Below are 25,928 nucleotides of genomic sequence, written 5' to 3'. Positions count from 1 at the left end.
ACCTTGTGCTTAGAAGGGCAGACCTGAGCCAGGGGACCGGACATACTAACCTGGGCGAGGATCTTATAGAGGGGCTCCAGGATAAACTCCACAAAACTCCTCTGGGAGCTGCTGGTTGGGGCCTTTTTGGTGAACTTCCGCCTAAAGAGATCAAGAGTTATGGGAGATCCAGAAGGGATAACGCAGTGTCACCAACCCCAAGGGTGTACTTCCTAAGTTCTCAATCTGAGCCAAGCCAAGCTGAACGGAAAGAATGTGTGTGGTCACCAAACTTCCAAACAGGAACACCTGAGAGGGCCTGGGTCATGACCCCCACGCACGCCTGGGCTGAGCTGTGGGGACCTCAGGGGAAATGTCTCAAACCCTGTTGGAGCACGTGGAGCTGGATCACTTAGAGGAGGCAAGATGGTAGCTCATGTTTGATTAAGAAGTAGGTTTTCACGGCAGGAACTCATTCTCTGTCTGTTTTCACTTACTGGGAGGATGGACCACGCTCCAGAGACTTCACTTCTCACACTCTACTTACGTCTTAGGGTTGAAGTAGATGTCACCCCAGAGTCTTTTAGCAAACTCCTGGTAGTTAATGTCACCTGTAAGAAAAGCCATACGATGATAATCTACCTAGCAAAGTACTGTTTGAACTTCTGTTTCATGTGCCACCAGTGGTTTCCAGCTTAGGAATTCTAGCACTTTCCTCTCCAAGGTCCAGACATTCGCTTCTATCCAGGCAGGCAGGTAAAGATACTGACGCACAAGGGACAGGACTGGTCCAAAGCTGACAAGGTGATGCTGGAGCCAAAATGAGCACCCAGGTAGCTCCATCTCCAGGCAGCTTATGACTGAGCTATGGACAAAGGTACAGTTTATATTCTTTCCTTTAATGGAATAGGCTCAACTGCCTAAATTCTATCCTCTGCCTGCACCTAAACCTGTCCCTTCTGCAGTGATGCTTAGAATTCCTTCATTCCTTCCTGATGCATGGAAGTTCTACTCCGCTGCCGGTGTGGGCAACCTTCCAGCAGCAACACCACACCGAGGCTCCAACTAGCTCTCCACACTCTAGAACCCGGCGCTCTGGAGAGAAGACACCAAGGCCCATCTTTGTGTCATCTTTTTAGTTTGACTGCCACTGCTAATCCTCACCAGAATGAACCAAGCCACTGTGGCTTTTTTTTTTTTTAAAGAAAACTTTATTGGACTTGTTTATCCCACAAGGCCTCAAAAAATTAACAGGAAATATATGGTTTATCCCTCTACATCCTTACCTAACCAAATCTTTATGTGTGTTTAGTCACTCAGTCGTGACTGACTCTGCAACCCCACAGACTACAGCCCTGCCAGGCTCCTCATGGGAATTCTCCAGGTAAGAATACCAGAGTGGGTTGCCATGTCCTCCTCCAGGGGATCTTCCCAACCCAGGGATCGAACTCAGGTCTCCCACATTGCAGGCAGATTCTTTAACGTCTGAGCCAGCAGGGAAGCCCAGGAAGAGAAGCAAGAGTAAGAATAAGAATGCCATTGTGGCTTTTATTTATTTATTTATTTTTTTAAAGATTTCATTTATTTATTTTGGTCAGAATACATGGTATGTGGGATATTAGTTCCCTGACCAGGGTTGAACCTGTGCCCCTTGCAGTGGAAGTACAAAGTCTTGACCACTGGACCACCAGGGAAGTTCCCAGCCATTGTGGCTTTTAAAATTCACCATCTTCTAAGTCCAGAGCTCGTCGACCATATTTTCCTTTCTTTCCCATGTTATTAGTTACTGAAACTCTCCCTCTCCCGTGAACCACTGTGTCTTTTACACGCCTCTACTCCTGCACTTAACACACACTATACTATAATCACTGGACTGAGCTGTGTAGGCAAAGAACCAGGCCCAGTGTGTGACAGAAGTTAAATAAACACTGACACAGAGAATGAGCAAACATCTCTCTAATCGACCCCCATCCACCACCCTCAATCTCCCAGTCAACATCAAGCCAATATTCCCAACCCTCTATCTGATACTGGTGAAAATGTGTAAAGAAACGTCCCTTCCCACATCCTTTCCTCTCTGGCCAAAGATAGGCCAGCCCTGCACACACCATTCCACCCCAATCTTTACTAGCTCCTAATTCCCTACAGGATAAAGTCTAAACTCCTTAACCCCGCATTCCAAACTCCCTCCGTGTGCTCCCAACCCAAGCTGCCAGGCCTCTCCTTGATGAAGAATCCGTTGTTCCCGAACAGCTGCCCCTGCATCCTCGCCTCCTCTCCCAGCCCAGGGAGTCTGGAACCCCTGACTCCCTACTCTCTACCGTCCAAGCCCCCTCTCCTTTAGCCTTCTCAGACCCCTGGGCCTTTGGAGCTAAATTCCCTCAGCCCCACCCGCCTACGGCAGCCACCAGCATTCTGCCTGCACCACCTTACCGTCTGTCTTTCATCACTGTGGAGTTCTGTCTACCCACTAGAGGAAGTTACCTGAGGTCAGAGATCATTCACCATGCCTTGTCATCCGGGTAGGAGGACATGGTTTCAATTCTGGCAGGATGGTGTGATAGAGAAAGCATAAGGTGCATTCTCGTTCCAAGCCCACCAGTAAGTTCTGTGTCCCTGGCCAGAACTTTCCCACATGGTAAATGATGGGCAAGGACTCAATGATCTGACTCTTTCCAGGACCGACATTCTACAAGTCCATACATGGTGTCTTAGAATGATCTTGGGGCCCAGAGCTGGTGTCTACATAAACACTGGGTTCAAACGATGAGTAATAAATCTCGCCTGAGGCTCAGGGCCATTTTCAGTCAGAAACTGAATCATCAATGTAATATAATTACATAAACAGTCTTGGATTTTGCTTCATATGCTGATTCAAAGAACATTCAGAAACATAAACTGGAACCCTGTTCAGATGATCTTCATTTACTGTCCATCTAACCATTTTTTTTTAGGAAGAGCCATCTGGAAACAACCAAAATAGATGTCTAATGATGAGAAAGTAGACATCCATACAGTGGACCAACGGGCAGTTATATAAAATCATTTTTTTCTTCTGCATGTGCTGTGCAGCATGTGGGATCTTGGTTCCCCAACCAGAGATCAAATCCACATCCCCTGCACTGGGAGTGTGCAGTATTAACCACTGGACTGCCGAGGAAGTCCCAAAATATTATTTATAGATAAGATTTAAAAGACAAATTCTTATGATCTAATACTAAGTAAATATTTATCTTATGCAATTATATTACACATGAAATAAGATCCCACTGATGTAAAACACAGAACAGAGAAAGAAGGACCTGTATCTAAATGCTCATAGTAGTTACGGTAATGAGGTTATGGGTGAATTTTGTTTCCTTGACTAGATTTTACTGTATTTTTCACTTTTCCAAATAAGGATCCAGTAAATATATACAGGTTAAAAAAAAAGACCAAGTTTCAATTGGCCCATTACTTTCCCCAGAGCAAACATTTCTACACTGAGAGTGAGGCAGGACCACTGACTGGTGTGAACAGAAACACTGGCGCCCCAGGAGGCACAGAGGTGGAGCATGTGGGACCGTCTTGAGAATTGGGAAGTTGGCCCCAAGGCTTGGGTGCTACGGCTCCAGGGACCTACATATAAAATCATTCCGCTGGGTGTCCCAGTGGGCTGTGAATCCAACCTGAGTTCTCAAGCAGGTCTATGAAACATCTATGTGCCTGGTAGCGCTGGTGGCTCAGTCGCTAAGTCATGTATGACTCCTGCAACCCCAAGGACTGTAGCCCGCCTGGCTTCTTTGTCTATGGGATTTCCCAGGCAAGAATACTAGAGTGAGTTGCCATTTCCATCTCCAGGGGAATCTTCTCGGCCTAGGGACTGAACTCAGGTCTCCTGCATTGCCAGCATATGCTTCACTGACTCAGTCACCAAGGAAGCCCCTTATGTGCCTGGATACAGTTGGAAAGACAGCTTGAAGCACCACTGGTGAGAGAGATTCCATCTTTGCGGAAGAGGCCTGCATGGCTTTGGGAGCATGGATAATCTCTTTGACAAAACCTGTCTCACTTGAGGAGATTCTTGTTCCTGGTATGAGCCCCCCTTACCCACTTCTCCCCAGGCACCTTTACCCTCCTACTGTTTGGAAAGCACTGAGCCTGAGAAGAGAGTCTCGGGGCCAAAATGAGCCCCAAATGTGACCTGGTAACAGCTGATACAGCACACTCTCTGGCAGGGACTCTGCCGTGCAGCCCACTTCTGAACTGTTCAGCAGGAAACGCACACAGGACTCTGGGGAAGCGGGTGAGACAGACTGCCAGCCAGAGCTTACCAAAGGTGTCAGCATAGATCTTGGCAAAGGAGCCCAGCGTGAAGCAGATGCTGTACTGGGAGCTGGAGAAGCAGACGTTGCCCAGGAGCGGGGAAAGGATCAGGTTCTCGTCCGTGGAGTACATGCTGAAAGAGAGACGACCCTGAGTGTGGGGCTGGGCTGGGCTGCAGTGTGGGCACGAGGCAAGGGGTGAAGGGCAGGACTCAGTATCACAGCCTCTCTCCAGCGGCCGCCCTCAGAAGGGGGTTGCGTAACACACACAGCTTCGCCAACAGCCGGCTCCAAGAAAGTGACATGATGAAGCCGTTCCCTAACTCCCAGCAACAAGATGATTTTCCAGAGCTAGAAACACACTGCATGATCCTGGAGAAGTTAACTGCGCCAGACAAAGGGAAACTTGGAGGACAAACACCTCAGAACACAGGAAATGAAGCTACTTTGGTAAGACAGGAGTACATTTGAGAAATCTCAGTTTCACAGATACAAACACAAATACCAGTATAAGTAAATGAACGAATGAATGGAAAAAAAAAAAGCAACTTTGCTCTCCGCTCTCATATGGTCTTGTCTGGCTTTGCTTTACAAACTCAGGTTAAAACATTTAGTCTTAAGTCATACAGAAGCCACAGTACCCCCAAGGTCACTAGCATTTATAAGAAAACCAGCAGCACGTAGGAATCAAACCTAGCCTTCCTGACACACTGCTTTATGGAATTTCTTAATCTAGAAATACAAGTACTGGCTTCTACAGAGCACTCCCCTACCACACTCTCAAGTTATGCTCCCCAGAGGCAAGTGTTTTCAACTTCTTTAAAAGCTGCTTCTAGAGCATTTACCTCCATATTTCTAAACAATGTATTTATGGTGATATTCCTTGTTTGGCGCTTGAGATGTGACTTCTTGACTTCCTATTCTAGTAGATCACGATTTAGCTTTACATAACCCCTGCCCTGTCTTCAGAGAAGTGGATCATTTCATCTTTTGGACTCTGGCTATAACACTGGGATCCAGTCATTCTCAGCCTCTCCAGTGACAGGGAGAAGACACCCCTGTTGAGAACCAGCACTGCAAACTGGGGGTGTTCCTGAAGGTGAACTTGTCCCGGGCCATGAGGGGTCTGTCCTGGATCCTCGGGTGGAGAGGAGTTTTCTCAGCTGGACAGGCTCCTCCCAGGCCCTGCAAGGGGGCTCAAGAAGTTATCCCGTACATCTTTCCACTACAGGTTAAACTGTCTTACAAAATATTTAACCTATTCGTCAAAGCCACCATGATATTGTATTCCAAGGTCTCCCAACCATCATTCATACTTATTAACCTAAACTCCAAATCCATCTTGTTGAAAAGCAGCTTCAGTAAGAAACAAAAGCCAATAGTTCCTTCTCTTACTGAGCCTGTGCTAATAAGATAATAGCAGCTGACATTATTCACCCATAAGCTATTATCACTGAGCACTGTGCTAAGTATGTTATGTTAGCTATCTACTTAATTTCTTGTAACATCTCATTAGGCAAATACTACTATTCTCTTTTTATAGAAGCAGAAACTGAGGCTCTAAGAGGTTAAGGAATTTGCCCAACTTTACATGGTTGGCTGGTGAAGATGAGACTGATTCTAGAGCTCAGGGAACTGACCACAGTAATAAACTGAGGATGTGTGGCGAGTTGCCTATCTGGTTAAGGAGCAGAGTTAATGAGGCCAAGGCTGGAGAGTCAGTCACTGCAGTCACAGAATGTTCCTCCAGCTGTGTCCAACAAGCTCATCAATGCATGCCAAGAGCTCAGATTTGCCCCCCAGAGGTGTTCAAGGTTAAGATTTATAAAAACCACAGTGCCAGGGACAGGAGGTTTACTCCAGGGGCTCCTTTACCTTATTAATCCATTGACCTCATCGACAATGTGACGCAGCTTGTAGTAAGCATCCGTGGGTGGCAGCTTCAGCTCTAGGATCAGCCGGTCAATCTTGTTGATGCACACGGTGACTGCCAGCCTCTCCTGAACTGCGTGCTTGATCAGCCGCTCTGTGTTCAGCATCACCTGAGACACAGAAGGTGGGGATGAGTGCAAAGAGGGCAGAACAGGCCAGCGCAGAGTCAAAGAGAGTTCTATTTTAAAATGTGAAGAATGTGGAAGAGAGGAAACAGATTATGAGGGGGAAGCAGAGGCTATCTTATTCAATGGCAGAGTCAGAAACTTTAAGAGGTGACCTTGTAGGGTTGAGAAATGAATAAATATACTAATGATTTTGGGAGCCAAGTTTCTCAGTGCCAGAGAAGGAACCGAGAAAGGCTTAGGAAGCTGTGGTGCTGAAACAGAACTGTGGGTATTAGGGAAATTCCCTGACAGTTCAGTGATTGGGACTTGGTGCTTTCACTTAGTGGGCCCAGGTTCAATCCCTGGTCAGGGAATTAAAAACTAAGATCCCACAAGCCTCGAGGTTCAAATGAAACAAACAAACAAACAAACAAAAAAGAACTGTGGGTATTAAGATAAATTGATTTTTTCCTTTTTTACTACATTAATGTTTTTTAATATGTATGTATAGAAACAGTTATGTATGGGTGGAGATTATCTGTGTTCAGTGAGAAGTTTTACAAGTAATGTACCCCAGATAGCATATTTAAAAGCAGAGACATTTCTCTGCCAACAAAGGTCCGTCTAGTCAAGGCTATGGTTTTTCCAGCGGTCATGTATGGATGTGAGAGTTGGACGGTGAAGAAAGCAGAGCACCGAAGAATTGATGCTTTTGAACTGTGGTGTTGGAGAAGACTCTTGAGAGTCCCTTGGATTGCAAGGAGATCCAACCAGTCCATCCTAAAGGAGATCAGTCCTGGGTGTTCACTGGAAGGACTAATGCTGAAGCTGAAACTCCAATACTTTGGCCACCTCATGCGAAGAGTTGACTCATTGGAAAAGACCCTGACCCTGGGAAGGATTGGGGGCAGGAGCAGAAAGGGACGACAGAGGATGAGATGGTTGGATGGCATCACCGACTTGATGGACATGGGTTTGGGTAAACTCCGGGAGTTGGTGATGGACAGGGAGGCCTGGCGTGCTGCGATTCATGGGGTCGCAAAGAGTCGGACACGACCGAGTGACTGAACTGAACTGAACTGAACCCCAGTAGCCATGAACATACTCTGAAAGACAACTGACAAAATCAGTGGCCTATATTCTCCAAAAATGCCAATGTTATAAAAGACCAAGAAAGATAAAAGAACTATTCCAATTAAAGACACATGAAAATTAAATGTTATGCATCATCCCGGATTAGGAAAAAAAATTCTATAAAGGACATTTATTGGGACTGACTAAGGTCTATAGGAAAATTTCTGTACAATTGTTATCAATGTTAAGTTCCCCGATTTTGGTAAGCCTATTATGGTTACATAAGTGATATCCTTGTTCTGAGGAAATATATTCTGAAATACTTCCTTTTCATATGGTACAAGGAGAAAACACATACACATGTGAGTGCATATGTACACGTACAGGGAGAGAATTACAAATGAGGGTGAGTTCGCTGTGTTACTGCAACTTTTCAGCAAGTTTGAAATTATTCCAAAATGAAGTCAATTTTAAAAAAGGGCAACTCTGGCTCCCTCTGCTGGCTATCTCACTGATGACAATGTGAATGAGGTTAAGTCAAATGACCGAATCTTTCTATTTAGAAAGATAAAAGACACCCTGGATCTTTTAACTTCAAACTCTCTTTAGCTTAGACAAACTCATTAACATTTTAAACTCTCCTCCCTCCCTTTTATTTACCTTTGCCATTTTTGTGATCATTTTGAGCCTCACTGGGCAGGGAGTGAGGGACTCATGAGAACTAATTTTCACTTGCATTTGCTGCCCTCATTTTTACAGCAAACATGAACCTTAATCCCACAGACTCTCACGTTCTCTAGCTCCCAGCTCACTCAGAGCTCTGGGCATCATATGGGGCAAATGTAACAGGGAGGAGGGGTCTAAGAGAACAGAGCCGGACTCACGCCCTCAGCAGCATCGATGAAAAGGACCACCCCATCTGAGATGCGCAAGCCAGCCGTGACCTCATCAGAAAAATTCACATGTCCTGGAAAGCAAATACCAAGTAAGTCGCAATTTGTGCAGTGGCAAGATGAGGTACAATTAACTTGCATGTGATTGGGGGTGGGGAGGAGGGGCTGCAAAGCACATGAGCCCACAAATATTCTCTTTCCCTTCTCCCCACAGCTCCCTGCAGGGTATAAAATTCCACATCAGAGTCATTAAAAGCTTGGATTAAGCTTTTATCCAGGAGACCCTCTAACACGAAGGAAGCATTTTACCAGGGAGGGCATAAGGCATTCACACTCACAGACCAGTCTCAGCAGTGAGTGGAGTTCTGTGAGACAGAAGACAATCTGGAGGCAGGAAAAAGGGCAAAGGAGGGCCTGTAGCACGGGAGCTGGCTGCTGGTAAGGTGGCAGGTGGGTGCGGGCTGGGAGTCAGGGTCTAAGAGGTATGAGGGCATCGGTCAACTGACGGGGCAAAGAAGGCCAATCTGTCAAAACCCAAATTTTCCTATTTGAAAAAGGGGAAAGCCTTGGACTTCCCTGGTGGTCCAGTGGTTAAGACTCCACCTTCCAATGCAGGGAGTGTGGGTTCAATCCCCAGTAAGGAAACTAAGGTCCCACATGCTGTGGACAAAAATTAAAAAAAAAAATAAAAAAAGGAAACCCTGAGCTGCGTCTTTCCAAAGAGAAAGTCAGCCACAGGGCAATGCATGGTAACCTGTTCCCATGGTAACCTGCAAGTCCCCCAGCCACTGGTGTGTGCTCTCCTAGTCTTTCAAAAAATTGAAAGACTGAGACTGCCTGAGCCCAGGACCATGTGTGACTCAGCTTTGCGGCCCCAGTGAATATATGACTATAAGATTCCCCCAAATTTAAATCTTGTAGAGCAGAAGTCAACAGAGGAACAAAACAGAAGGCCTGGAGCAGAGTGCTTGCTAATTAACTCATTAGATGCAAAGGAGACAGTTAAAAAAAGAAAATTATCTCAATGAAGGCGAGGGAATGTAAAAACAAAGATGGAACACTTGGTTCCAGAAAGTGTGGGACCACGAGAAGCAAACTGGACAAGGTTCTGAAGGTAAAAGGTAAAAGGTCAAGGGATGTCCTACCTGGAGTGTCCATGATGTTGAAGAGGTAGGATTTTCCCTTGGTATCTGGCAAGACCACTGTCACAGGAGTACTTTTGATGCCAACACCCCTCTGAAAGGCACAGAGAAAAGAGGGCAAGAGTGATCAAGCCTTCCTCCTATGCAAGAGGGGTTCATGGTGCTCCTGGGTCTTTCCAGTTGCTAGTAAATTATACTGATATCTCTCCTTGTAATGGGTGTGATTTTTAACTAGGCCTCTAACCAGAATGACCTTGAAGATGAACTATCTGGGTGTTAAACAGCATGGGGGGGGCGGCAGTTGGTTCAAATACAAAAAGCTAAAAATAAATGAACAAGCTAGCAAAGCAGTAAGTAAGTGTTAGTTGCTCAGTTGTGTCCAACTCTGCAACCCCACAGACTGTAGCCCGCCAGGCTCCTCTGTCCATGGGATTCTCCAGGCAAGAATACTGGAGTGAGCAGCCATTTCCTTCTCCAGGGGATCTTCCTGATCCAGGGTCTCCTGCATTGTTGACAGATTCTTTATTGTCTGAGCCACCAGGGAAGCCCAGCAAAGCAGTATTAAACTTTAATAAAGAATCCAGAGTCCTAAAATTATATCCTCATACAGTGTAACAAAAATAATTAAGCACCATATAAGTGAAAAGAAACAATCTGGGGTATTTTAGGTTTTTAAATATATATATATATGAGAACAGGAAATGGCAACCCACTCCAGTATTCTTGCCTGGAAAATCCCATGGACAGAGGAGCCTGGTGGGCTACAGTCCGTGGGGTCACAAAGAGTTGGACACGACTGAGTGACTAAATCAAACCATATATATATATATATATATATATATATATGGTTTATATATATATAATATGAAATATATATATATTAAGATATAATATTATATAATATATAATATATAATAATATATATGACTTATATGTATATATTATTTTATATATATACACATATATTATGTATATAATAATATATATGACACGACTGAGTGACTAAACAAACCATAATATATAATAAAAAATATATATTATATATTATAACATATATAATAATATATACAATTGATATATATGTATATATTATATTATACACGACTGAGTGACTAAACCAAACCATATATATATAATATGTATAATTATATAATATATACCATATATTATATATATTATATTAAATATGTTATATATAATATATACTATAAAAATATATTATATAATATATACTATATACCATATTATTTTATATAATAAATATTATATAATAAATTATATATAACTATAAATATATACAATATACATAATATATATAAATTATACATAATATATAACATAATTTAATATATATTAATATATAATTATAATATATAACTATAATAATATAATTTAATATAATAAATATATTATATAATATATTATTAAATATTATATATAATAAATAAAATATATAATTATAAAAATAATAAACACATAATAAATATTTAATATTATATATAATATGGTATATTATATATTGTATTATATATAAAATATAAATATATATTTGTATATTATAAAAATATATTATATATAATAATATATATATAATAAAAGTTGTAACAGAAAGTATTAAAACAACTTCAGTCACGCAAATATATAAATAATTTCATATATATAAAAACAATAGCCAATATCTGTTGAGTGCTTAACATATGCCAGGACTGTTTCAAGTTCCTTTGGCTAATCATACTTACACTCTTGTGCTTTCCATATGGTCATTTAACAGAAATAGAAATAAAGGAGACAGGGAAACAGAAGGGGCTGGAGGGTAGGGACAAAGATCCAGGTGGAAAGGAAGCCCAACCGGGTGGAATGGCAAAGACAAAGATGTATACTCACTCCTTTAATCAGAAAGAAAAGCACAAAGACAGATGAAGTCATTCACCAAGAGAAGCTACTCCCAGAGAGATCAACATATGGACAGAGTCATCTTACAGCCGATTTTAAGGATGATGTCATTTGAAACATCCTGATTAGCTTCTGCAAAACTTACAGCATAAATGTTCTCAACACCTCCTGGCACTTGCCATATTAAGCTAAATTATATCCAGTCAAGGATACGAAGGTTCCCCTTGTACCCGACAGTTTGCCTACCCAGCTCTCTTTCAAGTTACAGATCTTGGGAGGACTAGGAGGAGCAGGGAGATAAAGAGGTGAGGGGTGGGAGTGAGAGAGGGGGCAATGGTATGGACCAAACTGTTATCATAAAGGCTCCTCTACATTCCCTACAAAACTACTACTGCTGTGAACAACAATCAGATTTCCAAAGGCACACTTACCTCTTGTTCTGTGAAGAGGATGTCAGTGTAGCACAGCTAAAAATAAAAATAATAAAGAACTGTGGTTACCACCTGAATTCAGACTCCTCTCCCACACAAACCATCAATCACTTTCCCTCACCACCTCCCTGCTCGAGAGTCTCTCCCTCAGGAGAAGAGATGGAAGATAACAGGGTGTCCCTACAGGCATTTCAGACAATGTGAATGGCACCCTGCCAGATAGAAAATGCTCCTGGATGTGTGTTTTCTTGGGGAGTGGGGGAAGTCACTAAAGACCAGGTACGGCTGGAGAGCTAAATTATATCAAATGCACTGAATTCTTCCCAGTGGTACATGGAGACATAGCTGGCCTTCGTGGAGCCCCCGCACGTCAAAATAGTTGATCTGGCGGGGACTGAACATTTATTGCACTGAGACTTGCAGCCACACTTGGCCTCATTCACAGGCATTTAAATTTATCATGAAAGCAACAAGGTCCAATTGTATTATATTTATAGAGTAGGCTATTAATACTATGACAGGAAAGAATAGGCTATAAAGGTCAGGATATATCACAACAGAGGAGTGATCCCAAGTGAAGAACAGATCACCCCAAAACACTGCAGGTTAACATTCTCCATGTTCCTGAGAAAGCTGAAATCATTTTCTTAAGGGCTATTCATAGAAATTACAATTATAAAGTAGCACATTATAAGGCACACAATCCTAAGGCATCATTATTTATAATGAAAGTGGTAAGGTGGAAGGAAGGGGAAGGAGAGAGACACCCACCCCTGTATATTCTGAATGGTTCATCCTAAACCCTGAACAGGATTTCTACTTACATCTTGGTCATAGCGCTTTCTGATTTCCGGGTGAGTCTGCTCTATTAAACAATCTACAAAACATGTCTGAAAGGGAAGAGAAAGTTATGTTCTGCCGGCCCCACCAAGGAAAATCTATTCTACCCTTCCCCCAGTATACCGTATAATTTAGGAATAAAGAGAGAAAGAGGAGAGCAAGGAGGATTATGGCACAGCAAAGAATCAACAATGAAGCCACAGGATTATTTTCAAATGAAAGATGAAATCTTTCTTAGACAAGCATCCCCCAGGAAATAAAAACTTATAAAATCAAAATCAAAGTAAGGCTCAATTTCCCCTCTTCTGTCTAGATGTAGACACAAGGCTCAGGTATGCCACTGGCTTAGCTTTCCATATGCTGCTCAGAAAAAGCTGGAATTTCACAGCTCAGTTTCACAACAGGCACGGAGGCCCCCAGAGTCAGGAGGTCCAGCCTTCAGGCCTCAGACCCCAACATGTGACTCCGAGGGCTGAAAAAAATGAGCAGAAACGAAGACCAACCCTGTTCCAAGTAGCCAAAAGCCTGCTTACCTTGCCATGGTGCAGATGGCCACAGAGAGTCACATTTCTGATGAGCTCCGAGTTATCCATCAGATCTGCCAAGAAACTGAAAGGACAAAGGAAAAGAGAAAAGGGGGCTTTGGCCAAGTTTTCAAACGGGCGAGCGGCACAAAGGTGTGTTAGGTATTTTTGACCAGGGACAGCTTTCAGACCAACTGTAGAATAAAACTGAAAGCTGTCAGTCTAGATCTGGCAGCAGGTAGCAACAAAGACCCAGCACAGCCAGAAATAAAATAAATGGAAAAAAAAAAAAAAAGAAAGTATGAACAATGGCAGATGAGCTGACTGTTTCAGAAGGGACCTCACTCCTTCAGACAAGATGTCAACATGTTTTTGTTTTTAAAAAAAAAAAGTTTCATTATCTAATAATAGGTCACAAGTGTCTCAATATGAGGGCCTTATAAGTGCATTTCATCAATGAAAATATTTTCAAACAGTTTGCAGTATGAATAGTCTCAATTATTCTACACACATATACCTACTTGTGCCTCCTTTTCAAAATAAAGAGTTATGTTCCCAAAACACTTAGCAACCTTACCAAGTCAGAATAGGCTCTGGTGGCCCTAATAATGATAACTACAATACCCAGCGTGTCTCAGAGGCAGGCTTCCAATACCAAACTAAAGGTTTGGAAGAAGACAAAACAGCTGAGATCTGTAGGAAAGCCACGAAGAAAGTTGAGATTGAGCCTAAATATCTCAGCAACCATATAAGATGATGGGAAATTTTGGCAAATTGTAGGAAGCGATTTTTGCTTTCACAGTAATTCACTGGTGCACCATCATGGGTGGACCTAGAGATTATCATACTAACTGAAGTAAGCCAGACAGAGAAAGACAAATATCGTATGATACCACTTGTATGTAGAATTAAAAATATACAAATGAACTTATCTACAAAATAGAAATAGGCTCACAGACATAGAAAACAAACTTATGGTTACCAAACAGGAAGAGGATAATAAATTAGAGGAGTCTGGGATTAACATATAAACCCTAGTATATACAAGGACCTGCTGTACAGCACAGGGAACTATACTCAGTATTTTGTAATAACACACAAGGGAAAAGAATCTGAATCACTGAGCTGTACACTGGAAGCTAACACAACACTGTACCTCAATTTTTAAACAATAAACTAATTAGTAAATAAGCAACAGTTCATGGATATGCCCTTTTACCTACCAAATAAAGCTGGAAGCTGTCAGACTAGATCTGGCAGCAGGCAGCCACAGAGCTGAACCTGGTCACAGAGAGAGGTCAGTTAAGCGACTCAGGCACAAATGGATGCCGCTCCTCTCACCACCTCTTGCCCCCAACTCACTGGCTACTTCAACCACAAACTACCTCCAACCTCTGTGAGAAAATGAACCCACAATATTCGTGCAGAGGCGGCAAGACCTTGTAACTTACTCCATTTCGTACACCGTGACAGGTAATGTCTGCTCCATCAGAGTGAATTTCTTGGTTTTCACTGGCTTAATAATGGGTTCTAGGAGGAAGAAAAAAAAAAAAAAAGGAGTGATGTACAGGTAGGCATAAAGCATAAAAATAAATGGCCCTATTCCATGAGACTTAGCTTTTAGAATGGATGATACAGGACACCAATTTACATTATTCTCGAGGACCACTCAGGTTGCGAAAGTTCTGGGAATGCTGTTTGGCACGAGACAGTGAAGGATCCTGAACTGTGGACTGAGGTGTTTGGACTTAATTTTGTGGGAGGAGGGGAGAGGGACTGGATACAGGACAGGATGAAGTGAATGCAGCTCAGAACTCCCTCTGAATTTATAAAATGCAACTACTTTCCAGAAGATCAATGGAAATTACTAAGGAAGTGGAATATAATCATTAAGAGGACTGGTTAAAGGAACTGGCATTATTTGGATGGGAAAGAAAAACATAACAGACTGGAGGGGGAACTTAAGAACAGTCTTCAGGAACCTAAACAGGTATTAGATAAAGAAGTAACTCATATTTGTTTAGTAACGATCTGTTTTATTGAATATCAAAGCAGGGTTAACTGAATCTCAATCCAGAAATAGCACCTGAAAGAAAAATTAGTCAGTTCATTCAGTGAACTTTTTCAGACTGCTTCTGGCTATGAAATGAAGTTTTCCAGTTCTGATTTTACCTCTCACACCCAGTGCCTCGGACTCACCCGTGAGAGGCTGGGTGTCCTCCTCCTGAACTATGGTCTCCACTTCAGGGCCATACACCTCCTCAGCTGTAGGGTAGTACTTCTTGTCCTCGTGCAGCACCACCTCCATCCCAGGGTGGTCTTCGTCGTGATCACCAACATCATCGTCATCCTCATCCTCATCGACCTGAAAGCAAAGGCGGGAAGGAGTTTGGAAGAGGCATGTCCTCTTCCTGCTCAGTGACTGACTACAATACCCAAGTTAAAAGCAGTAACATCACACGCCTGCCAGCTTCCTGAGTTCCGCACGAAGGAGTCAGCAAGGCAGGTTCTACTCTTGCATGACCCTCCACAATGAGAAGACTGTAAGCCATGGGCATAGACCACTCTCCTGATTCAAACGAACCCTTTCTTGGGACCTGTGCGGAGGGGCCAGCTGTGGACTCTGGGCAGATGCAGCCACAGGACTTGAAAGTAGAACATTCTTAACCCTCCTGAAGACAGGAAATGAGTGGCAGATAGTCTGTGCAGAGAGTTATTAGATGCCTTGATCTGAGTGAGAAACTTTCCTCTATTGGGACCTCAGAGGTCTGACAGCCATTGTGCCACCGAGTAATGAAAACAAAACCCCAGGGGAATAAATTCTACAGGCACCAAAGGGACACAAAGGTGGCTCAGTGCCTAGGAAGTCACACAAAGAAAAACAATCTGGATCCCACTAAGGACACTACATTGATCATTTCTTAGGCTTCTTTGACTTTCCTTGTTTTTGATGGCCTCCAATTTTGATAAGGCATTTTATGGAAAGTTTCTCAATGAATTTGATCAAGTTTTTCTCATAAGTAGGTTTGCGGATCTTAAAACCTTAAGGGATTTTGAAAGGACCACAGAAGTAAAGAGCCACTTTCATCCCACATCAAGAATATATACTCTCAACATGACTTATTACTGTTAATGTTAACCTTGATCACCTAGCCAAGGTTTTGTTTGCAGGCTTTTGCACTGTAAAGTTACCCTCTCTCTCCAATATTGTACTCTTTGGAATGAAGTCACTGTGTGCAGCCTACACTTAAGAAGAGTGCAATTATGTTTTTGTTTTTTACATTTTTGTTGGCATACAGTTGAATGCAGGGTTGCGCTGGTTTCTGCTGTGCAGCAAGTTGGATCAGTTATACCTATGCACAAATCCACTCTTTCTTGGATTCTATTCCCATCTGGGTCATTGCAGAGTACTGGGTGAAGTTCCTTGGGCTATACAGTGGGTTCTTACTGGCTGCCTATTTTATATAGAATAGTGTAGAGCTGTGGTATTCTTAAGGGTGGAAGGTTTACAACGGTTAATTGAAATCCTATGGAAAGAAATTGGTCTCTTCATTTATTAATTTATACCATTATGAACTCATGAATATTCATTTTATGCTTTGGGAAAGAACCCGGTAAAACTTAAATTTTGTTCAAACTGTTGTATCTTTGGTCACTAGGAACTCTTAACAACTGGCTCCTGTGTCCCTTCAATATGCCTCCACTGTTGTGTGGTTGTTTTTAAACATGTCTCTCTTTACAGCACCAGAAGATGCTCCAGGTTCATCTTATATTTTTCCTGTCCAGAGTTAGCCATTTATCTAAGGAGTCATGGTTCCTTCACTGGAGGATGGTATTACAGAACCAAGATCTGGGCACTAGACATGCACTAGATTGTTCTTGTTTAGTTCCTAGGTCTGACTCTTTGGCGAGCCCATGGACTGAAGCCTGCCAGGTCCCTCCCTCCATGGGATTCTCCAGGCAAGAATACTGGAATGGGTTGCCACTTCCTTCTCCAGGGGATCTTCCCGACCCAGGGATCGAACTCGAGTCTCCTGCATTGGCAGGCAGATTCTACTACTGAGCCGCCAGGGAATTGCTTAGAGGCCCTGTCAGCTGATATAACAAAGAAATAAATCTATGTATCCTAACCAAGAAACAAAACAAAACAAAACAAAACTAACCATTTCTTAAGGGCCACTGGTCACAAGTGGATGGAGACGGAAGGCACTTTTCTGGAGCCTGCCCTACGCCTCACACATCAGGAATCCCACAGGACGGGAGCTCTGTAAGAACTAGTCAACTCTGTGCACTCAATTCACAGCCTGGCACACAGCCAACTCTATCAAACGAAGGAAGTCTTTCCACATATTCCTACCCCTGTTGAATACTTCCAATAATAATAACACTTACTCACAAGACAGCCCAGTTTCCTGTTGGAAGACAGGATGGTGAGAGCTCAGTAAATAACGGGAGAAGAGTATGAGCTGAGATTACACAGCAGGTGATCATGCTGGATCCTCTGGATCATTCTAAGTGATCTGACTTTATGGCAGTGCTTCTCAACAAAGGCAATTTTGCCTTCCGGGAAACATTTGGCAACATCTGAAGGCATTTCTGGTTGTCACGACTGGGTGTGTGTGTACGGGACCTAGTGCGCACGAGCCAGGGATACTGATCAATATCCTATAAAACACAGGACAATTCTTGCAATGAAGAATTACCTGGCCCCAGATGTCAATGGTAGCAAGGCTGAGAGGTCCAGTTCTAGAAGTTCTGAGCAGAGGAGTGATACAGTCAGGCTTTTGTTTTAGAAGAATCACTCTGGTTCTCATACTGAGAATATACTGGAAGGAGGGAGATTAGATAGAAAGCTACTACAGTGAAGTAGGAGAGAGATGGCACTTATGGTGACTTACATCAGAGGAGCAGCTGGGAAGGTGGTCAGAAGAGGTTGGATTCTGCATATATGTTTAAAGATAGAGTCAAAAATATCTTCTAGTGAATTCAAAGTGGAGTGAAAAAAGAGAGGGAAGGTTTTTGATCTGGAGAATGTACTGTCTTTACTGAGATGAGGAAGACAGTAAGAGTAATTGGAGGCAGGAGCAGGAGACAAGGGGTGGGGAAGTTCTGTGTTTAGGTCTTAGATATGCTAAGTTTGAGATGCTATATTAGATATCAAATAGAGATGCCAAATAGGAAGCTGGACATAGCACCTGAGGTTCAAGAGAAAAGTCCAGGTTGGAGATAACATTTGAGAGTCCTCAGTTAATAGAAGGTATTTGATATACTGGGTAAGATGAGCAGAGGAGTGAGTGTAGACAGAGAATAGATATCAGTAATAGAGCTTTGGGACCTGTTGACAGTTAAGAGGTCAGGGAGATGAGGAGGAACCAGCAGCAAAGACTGAGACGGACCAGCCAGAAGAGAGAAGGAAAGTCCAGAGGTTCCCTGGAAGTCGAGGGAAGAGAGCGTTTTAAAGAGGGAGTAATTAGCTGGGGCAGATGCTGCGGGCAGGTCAGGAAGGGTGAGGATGGGGTCTGACGCCGAGGTCACTGATGACCTTGACGACAGCGGTCTCTGCGGAACGGGAGAGGCAAAGAACAGAAGTAGGTTTGAGAAAAAAAAGGGAGAAAAGGATTTGGAGACAGCAAGTAACAACTCTTCGGAGATGAGCCTAATTGGGAAATAGGGAAATGGGAGGTAATGGAAGGGAGCTCTGGGGTCAAGAAAGGACTTCATGATGAAATAACAAAACCTTTTGGTTCCTGCAAACTCCACTCCTTTCTAGAACAGCCTTCCTTCTTCCCTGTCTCCATTATTAAAATCCTATGTATTTCTTCACTGTTGTGCTGTGCTTAGTCACTCAGTCTGTCCGACTCTTTGCGACCCCATGGACTGTAGCCCACCAGGCTCCTCTGTTCATGGGGATTCTCCAGGCAAGAATATTGGATTGGGTTGTCATGCCCTCCTCCAGGGGATCTTCCCAACCCAGGGATCGAACCCAGGTCTCCCACATTGCAGGCGATTCTTTACCATCTGAACCACCAGGGAAGCCCAATACTGGAGTGGGTAGCCTATCCCTTATTCAGGGGATCTTCCCAGCCCAGGAATCGAACTGGGGTCTCCTGCATTGCAGGTGGATTCTTTACCAGCTGAGCTACCAGGGAAGCTCTTCACTGTTACACACCTCCATAAAAAGTCTTTTTTAAAAAATCTATGCACCTGTGTGGACTAGGAAGCTAGAAAGAGTACGGACGAGTACAGCCACACTGAAGAGTAACCTGACAGTATAAACACATTAAGTATAAATACAATCCTATCATCAGCAACTCTGCTTCGGGGAATATAATATAACCCACAGAAATGTTCACATGGAGCATAACAGGATATACCTGAGAATATTCACTGCAGTATTATCTGTGATGAGAGAAGGCTGCTGGCAGGTATCCTGGGTGATATACACCAGGGAGAACAGAGCAGCAATCAGATGCCACAAACTAGACAGACACACAGCAACAGGGATGGATCCTAAAAATACATCACTCACCACAAGACGGAGTGGCAAAAGCAAAAAACAGAATGATATAGACAACATGATACCATTTACCTACATTAAAAATACATGTGCACAGGGACTTCCCTGGTGGTCCAGTGGCACAGACTCTGTACTCATAGTGCAAGAGGCCTGGGTTCGAGCCCTGGTCAGGGAACTAGATTCCAGATGCCACAAGGTCAAAGATCTCTTGTGTTAACAACTAAGAGCACAGCCAAAGAAACAAAGATTGAAAAAAAAATTCAGGTGCACCATGCAACTACACACATTTGTAACTTCTACAGATTAAAAAAAAGCATATGTACACTAGAATTCCTGTGGTAACGGGTATAAGAATGAAAAAGAAAGGAATTCGTGTTCATTAAACAAGGGGAGAGCCTTGCCGGAGCCATAATACTGAGGAGCTTCAACTAGAGTATGATTCCCTCAACCCTCTGGACTGAGGTGAAAACATTCAAACATCGCTCAACCATTCCCCCCCACTTTTATTTTTAGTTTATGTTGTTGTTAACAGTTTTAGTGAGATATAAGTCACATGCCACACAATTTGCCTAGAGTTCAATGGTTACTCACAGTTGGGTAACCATCACCACGATCAAATTTAGATTATTTGTATCATCCCTCACCTAAAACCCTTGTACCCTTTAGTCATTACCCTCCTAGTTCCTGCCCCCAGCCTGGGCAATCACTAATCATTCTAATCATTCTACTCTCTCTCCCCTCACAGATGCCTACCCATTCTTCAGGTTCACTTTGAATGTGACTTCCTCAGGTATTTTTCGTGGTCAATCTAGACAAGAATGACCCTTCCTTATACATTATTACTAAAAATATGAGTTTTTTTAAAATTATTTTTATTTGGTCGTGCCAGGTCTTAGTTGCAGCACACAGGAGGGATCTCTGATTTTCTTTGCAGCATGAGGGATCTTGGACTGCAAGGAGATCGAACCAGTCAACCCTAAAGGAAATCAACCCTGAATATTCACAGGAAGGACTGATGCTGAAGCTCCAATACTTTGGCCACCTGATGGCAAGAGCCACCTCACTGGTAAAGACTTTGATGCCGGGAGAGATTGAAGACAGGAGGAGAAGAAGGGGATGATAAAGGACGAGATGGTTGGATGGCATCACCGACTCAAAGGACATGAGTTTGAGCAAGCTCCGGGAGATGGTGAAGGACAGGGAAGTCTGGTGTGCTGCAGTCCACGGGGTTTCAAAGAGTCGGGACACCACTCAGCAACTGAACAACCACGTGTAGAATCTTTAGTTGGGGCATGTGAAATCTTAGTTGTGACATTTGGGATGTAGTTTCCCGACCAGGGATTGAACCAGGGTCCCCTGAACTGGAAGCACAGAGTCTTGGCCACTGGACCACCAGAGACGTCCCTACAGATACAAGTTACTAGGACTTAAACGGTGCTGGTCCTTCCCTGTATCTTATTATAAACCTTGCTTGTACTTCATCTCTCCCGGCAAGGAGCCTGTGCCTGGAGGGCATGGATAGTGCCTTGGCTCCCTCCTGCATCAGGATTTCCTGCAAATAGTAAGTGCTGGACAAATACTAAATGACTTCGTGGACTTCATTTAGCTCAATATTCAAAGATTCAAGTTCAAGAATCTTTGACCTTAGATTCTGTTATCCAGTATATTGGCTGGATATATACCAGAATATATATATACATACATACACACACACAGACACACACCAGGATATATATATACCAGGTGGCTCAGTGGTTTGGTCCCTGTGTTGGGAAGATCCCCTGGAGGGCAACCCACTCCAGTATTCTTACCTGGAGAATCCCATAGACAGAGGAGCCTGGTGGACTGTAGTCCATAGGGTCATACAAAGTTGGACATGACTTAGCAACTGAGCATTCATCCAGTATACTGGCTTATGTCATGTGCAAATCTTATACACCTCTCTTCTCTATCTTCACCTAAGTCACTGATAAAAAGATTAAAAAGGACAGGACCAAGCATGGATGCCCAGGGTATGTCACAAGAGTTCTGGTGGTGATCCAGTAACTAACACTCTCTGGGTCCCACTGTTCAACTGGCTGGAACCTCTCCAAATTGTATTGTAACTCAGCCCATTGTCTTTCCATAAGAATGTCATGAATTACAGTGGGGAAAGGGAGTGAAATGAAATGAGGACCATGGAAGTCTTCCAATTTGGTTTGAACTGGATTCGTGAGTTACTTGTATAATGAAAAATAATCTCTTTAAAATATTTGTAAAAAGAAAAAACTGATTAAAAAAAAAATGCCTTGCCCATATCAAGATATACATAATATCCACAACATACCTATGACTTATATCTAGTAATGGGATCAAGAGAAATTTATTATTGTAAAACTCATCCTGACTTCCTAAGTGTTCAACAGTCATCTGTTCTAAAATTCCTTCCATAATTTTTACCATGGATGCATAGCACTCACTGGTCCGTAGTTTCTGAAGGCAGTACCTTATTTTCCTCTTTGAAAAGCAGGAGTTGCCCGATTCACTTTTTAGCGCCATGGCCATGCCTCATTTTCTTAAGCTTACTAGCCTACTAGCCTACCTCTGCAATGTTTCCCCACCATCCACCCAGGATACAATTCATCTGGGGCCTGGAGACTTGAACTCATCTAAAGGTGCAAGCTACTCCCTTTTCACCTACATGGTTTCAATTTTCTTTTTCCAGTGTTGATTCTATTTTTTTCTGGTTTGCAGGACACTTTCTCTGGTGGAGAAGACAAACGGCAGTCAGGACTTTTGTCCTGCTCCCCTGCTGTCCCATTAGTATCAAGCCTCCACTGAGGAGCAGTGGGCTCATCAGTGTGCTTCTTACTCATTTTGTTCTAAACACTGTTACAACATAAAAGCTGCCTCTGATGTCTTCTGCAAGCCTCAAACCATTCTGAACCTCATCCTCTGTAACTCTCCTGAAGAGGAGGCACGGGAATCTGTGTCTTCCCTTTCTACTGCTTTTATGTATTTTTTATTTTATTTATTCTTCGTTGCTGCTCGCCGGCTTTCTCTAGTTGCGGCAAGTGGGGGCTACTCTTCGTTGTGGCTCACAGACTTCTGGTTTCGGACAGGCTTCACTAGTTGCGGCTCAAGGGCCCTTGAGCTTTGGCTCAGTAGTTGTGGCGCACGGATTTAGTTGCTCCACAGCATGTGGAATCTTCCTGGATCACGGATCAAACACATGTTCCCTGCATTGGCAGGTGATTCTTAACTACTGGACCACCAGGGAAGTCCCTACGCATCTTTAAAAGCTGAATTTATGAGGGAGCTCCCAGAACAGCAGCCCTCGAAAGAGATAACTACCTTTTCTAAGTTAGAACTATTCATGATAGCCAAAAGACACTTCAAGCAAATGGAAGAAGAGCTACTACCCGAAGAACTAGAACTCAGATTATAAAACCACCCTACCAATGAAGTTACCTTATATTCTCCTTTGGAACTTCAAGCTTTCTTAGGGGCAGTGTAAGACCCAAATTAAATCATAATAATTACAAAAAGGACAATGTTAGAGATAAATACAGGTTACTACTGGAGCACAGAGGATTCACTACTTCATTGCTTTTTTAAAAACAGATGAGAAAAAGCAATATATTTGTTTTACCTCATCAAGATCTTTGGTCTCTCTGCCCAATTCATCATCGTCTTCATCAGAATCAAGCTCTGGTCCGATATAATTCCCAAACTCATCATACAAGTCAGTATCCATGGTGCTAAAATTCAACAGGAGAAAAGTTAGGTGCTGGTGAGGGAACCGAGGCCTCCACCCTTGACTATGGTTGACCATATCCCTTCACACACTCTCCTCTCCAGTTACATCAACCCACCAACTGCTCCTCTAAAGCTCTGTACTTTTGCCTCCTCTCTGTCCTAATCCTGTGTCTGTTTACATATACTTTGCCCACTTCTTCCCCTCCCCTCCACCAGGGCTTGAACCCACGCCCCCTGCAGTGGAAGCATGGAGTCCTAACCACCGGACTGCCAGGGAAGTCCCAGCCCACTTGGTGTTTTTTCTTTTTTAATACTAAACGAATTTTAATTTTAAAATAATTAAATACAGGAAGTTGCAAAAACAGTGCACATCACTTCTTCCTAAGTTATTTGAGATTAAGTTGCTGACACAATGTCTCATCACCTCCTCAGACTTTAGTGCAGGAGTTGGTAAACTATAGCCTGTGGCCAAATCTGGCTGTTCTCATAACGGCCTGGAAGGTATGATTTTTTTAATATTTTTAAACAGTTGGGAAAAAAATCAAAAGAACAGTATTTCATGATACATGACAATTAATTCTATGAAATTCAAATTTCAGTGTCTATGAAAACAGCTTTACTGGAACACAGCCATGCCCGTTTTTTATACTGTCTGTGGCTGCTTTCACCCTGTTAACAGCTGAGTAGCTGCCTCTGAGACTATATGGCCCTCAGAGCCTAAAATATTTACTGTCTGGCCCTTAATAGACAAAGTTTGCCAACCCCTGCTCTTCGTGCATGGGATTCCTACAAACAAGGACATTCTTCTACATAACCACAATACAATCATCAAAATCAGAAAATACTGACACATTACTACACCTAATCCACAGGCCCCCATACAAGTTTCAGAAATTGTTCTGCTAATGCCCCGCACAGCAAAGGATTCCATGTTTGCATCTGGCCATCATGTCTTTAGTCTATTTCAATCTGGAACAATCCTTGGTTTTTCCTTGATTTCTATGACTTGACACTTTTGAAGACTATAGTGAGTTTGTAGAATGCTCCTGAATTTAAGTTTGTCTGATGTTTCCTCATGTTTACAGTCAAGTTATGCTTTTTTTTTTGGTAAGAATATCACAGTAGTGAGGCTGTGCTCTTTTCAGTGCAACTCCTAACAAGTGGCATATGATTTTAATTTCTTCCATCAGTGGTGATGTCAACCTAACCACTTGATTACGGTGGTGTCTATCAGGCCTTTCTACTGTATAAGTTACTTGTTTTCTCTCTGCAATTAATAAATATTTTGTGGGCTGTCTCCACTTCAAGTATTGAAATTCTATTCAAAATAACTGTTCAAAGACCATTTCCTTCAAGTCTTCCTACAGCCTCAATTTCTCACTCACCTATGCTGCTACAGCCTTTCCTGTCTTTATCAGCATTTACTTCTGTCATGAACGGTAGTTAACTGCACTAATTACCCTCAACAACAACTCTACAGCTTACAAGTAATAGACAACAGACCAGAGCATGGGTTACTGGTCAGGGCTCTGGAACTGGAAGACCCAGATTTGAATCCAAACTTTGTCACTTAATAACTATGATAACTATGTTACTTTAATTAAGTTATTCACCTCTCCAAGCCTGTTTCTTCAATTGGAAAATAAAGTGATTATTTTTCATCACATAAAGCGTTATGAGAATTAAACAAAATAGGCTGTGTAAAGAATTCATCACGGTTCCAGGATCAATCAATGTTAGCTGGCATTATTTTTCAGCCATTCTTTTGTCTGTTTTATTTGTATTTTTTAGTTAAAAAAAAATTTTTTTGGCCATTCTTGTATACAGGAACCCTGTGCTCCTTGTGCCCATGTGCCAATGCCCAAAACAGCACTTCATATAAGTAGGCACTGGATAAATGTTAACTGACCAGAACGTTCAATTTTGAGACACTGGTATTTCTTCCTCAAGGGTAATCCCTCCACCTCCTTCAGTGCCCCTTGTTGAGTGCTGACTGGGGATAAAATAAGAGAATTAAGAGCTCCACTACTAATAATTAAATGTAAATTATCATGGAAACTTTCATATGCATACTCTTTTTATTCCCAAAGAGCTATCACCTCTGTGCACATTTCATTCTCCCAAAACTCCCATGAAATGACTGCAGAAATTTCTACAGAAGGCTGTTCATGAAATAATCCAAGTCATTTCTGCTTCAGGGCCATTGCACTTACTCTTCTCTTCCAAAATGCTCTTCCCTTGGGCATGTATACCTTGTTCCTTCATCTCATTCAGGTCTCTACTAAAACAGCACGTTCTCTGAGAAACCTTCCCTTGTCACTCTAAAAAACTCCTCCCCCATACACTCTCCAACCCCTATTTTCAATGTTTTATTATTTTTATTAACATTTATCATTAGCTGACAAGTATCTATTCGTGTATTTACGGACACCTCTTCAACTACAGTTTAAGCAAGGACTGTTTTTGTTTGTTTTCACTTAATGCTAGGAAAGATTGAGGGCAGGAGGAGAAGGGGACGACAGAGGATGAGATGGTTGGATGGCATCACCGACTC

At 42.6% G+C, this 25,928-nt stretch overlaps 1 protein-coding gene across 2 annotated transcripts in view; it reads right to left on the bottom strand.

Moving 5' to 3' along the window:
- The window catches only part of EFTUD2 (elongation factor Tu GTP binding domain containing 2), a 38,227-nt gene that overhangs the window by 11,622 nt on the left and 677 nt on the right, over positions 1-25,928 (bottom strand). Inside the window, exons 2-13 of one of the 2 annotated variants that reach the window (XM_081577125.1) lie at positions 23,268-23,376; positions 15,319-15,484; positions 14,571-14,649; positions 13,129-13,204; positions 12,580-12,645; positions 11,756-11,791; positions 9,435-9,525; positions 8,281-8,363; positions 6,159-6,325; positions 4,293-4,417; positions 527-590; positions 51-141 (exon numbers count right to left, since the gene is read on the bottom strand). In XM_081577125.1, the coding sequence (XP_081433251.1) occupies positions 51-141; positions 527-590; positions 4,293-4,417; positions 6,159-6,325; positions 8,281-8,363; positions 9,435-9,525; positions 11,756-11,791; positions 12,580-12,645; positions 13,129-13,204; positions 14,571-14,649; positions 15,319-15,484; positions 23,268-23,372 (1,149 nt within the window). In that variant the 5' untranslated portion in view covers positions 23,373-23,376. Of the gene's footprint in view, positions 1-50; positions 142-526; positions 591-4,292; positions 4,418-6,158; positions 6,326-8,280; positions 8,364-9,434; positions 9,526-11,755; positions 11,792-12,579; positions 12,646-13,128; positions 13,205-14,570; positions 14,650-15,318; positions 15,485-23,267; positions 23,379-25,928 lie in introns of those variants that run through there. The other variant, XM_081577126.1, reaches the window with a different exon arrangement.

This window comes from Giraffa tippelskirchi, chromosome 3 (genome assembly GCF_054371585.1).
Source record: "Giraffa tippelskirchi isolate mGirTip1 chromosome 3, T2T-mGirTip1v1.2.pri, whole genome shotgun sequence".
Classification (NCBI taxonomy): Eukaryota; Metazoa; Chordata; class Mammalia; order Artiodactyla; family Giraffidae; genus Giraffa; species Giraffa tippelskirchi.
Note: the sequence above shows the minus strand (reverse complement) of the source record. Positions and strands in the feature narration are given on the sequence as shown.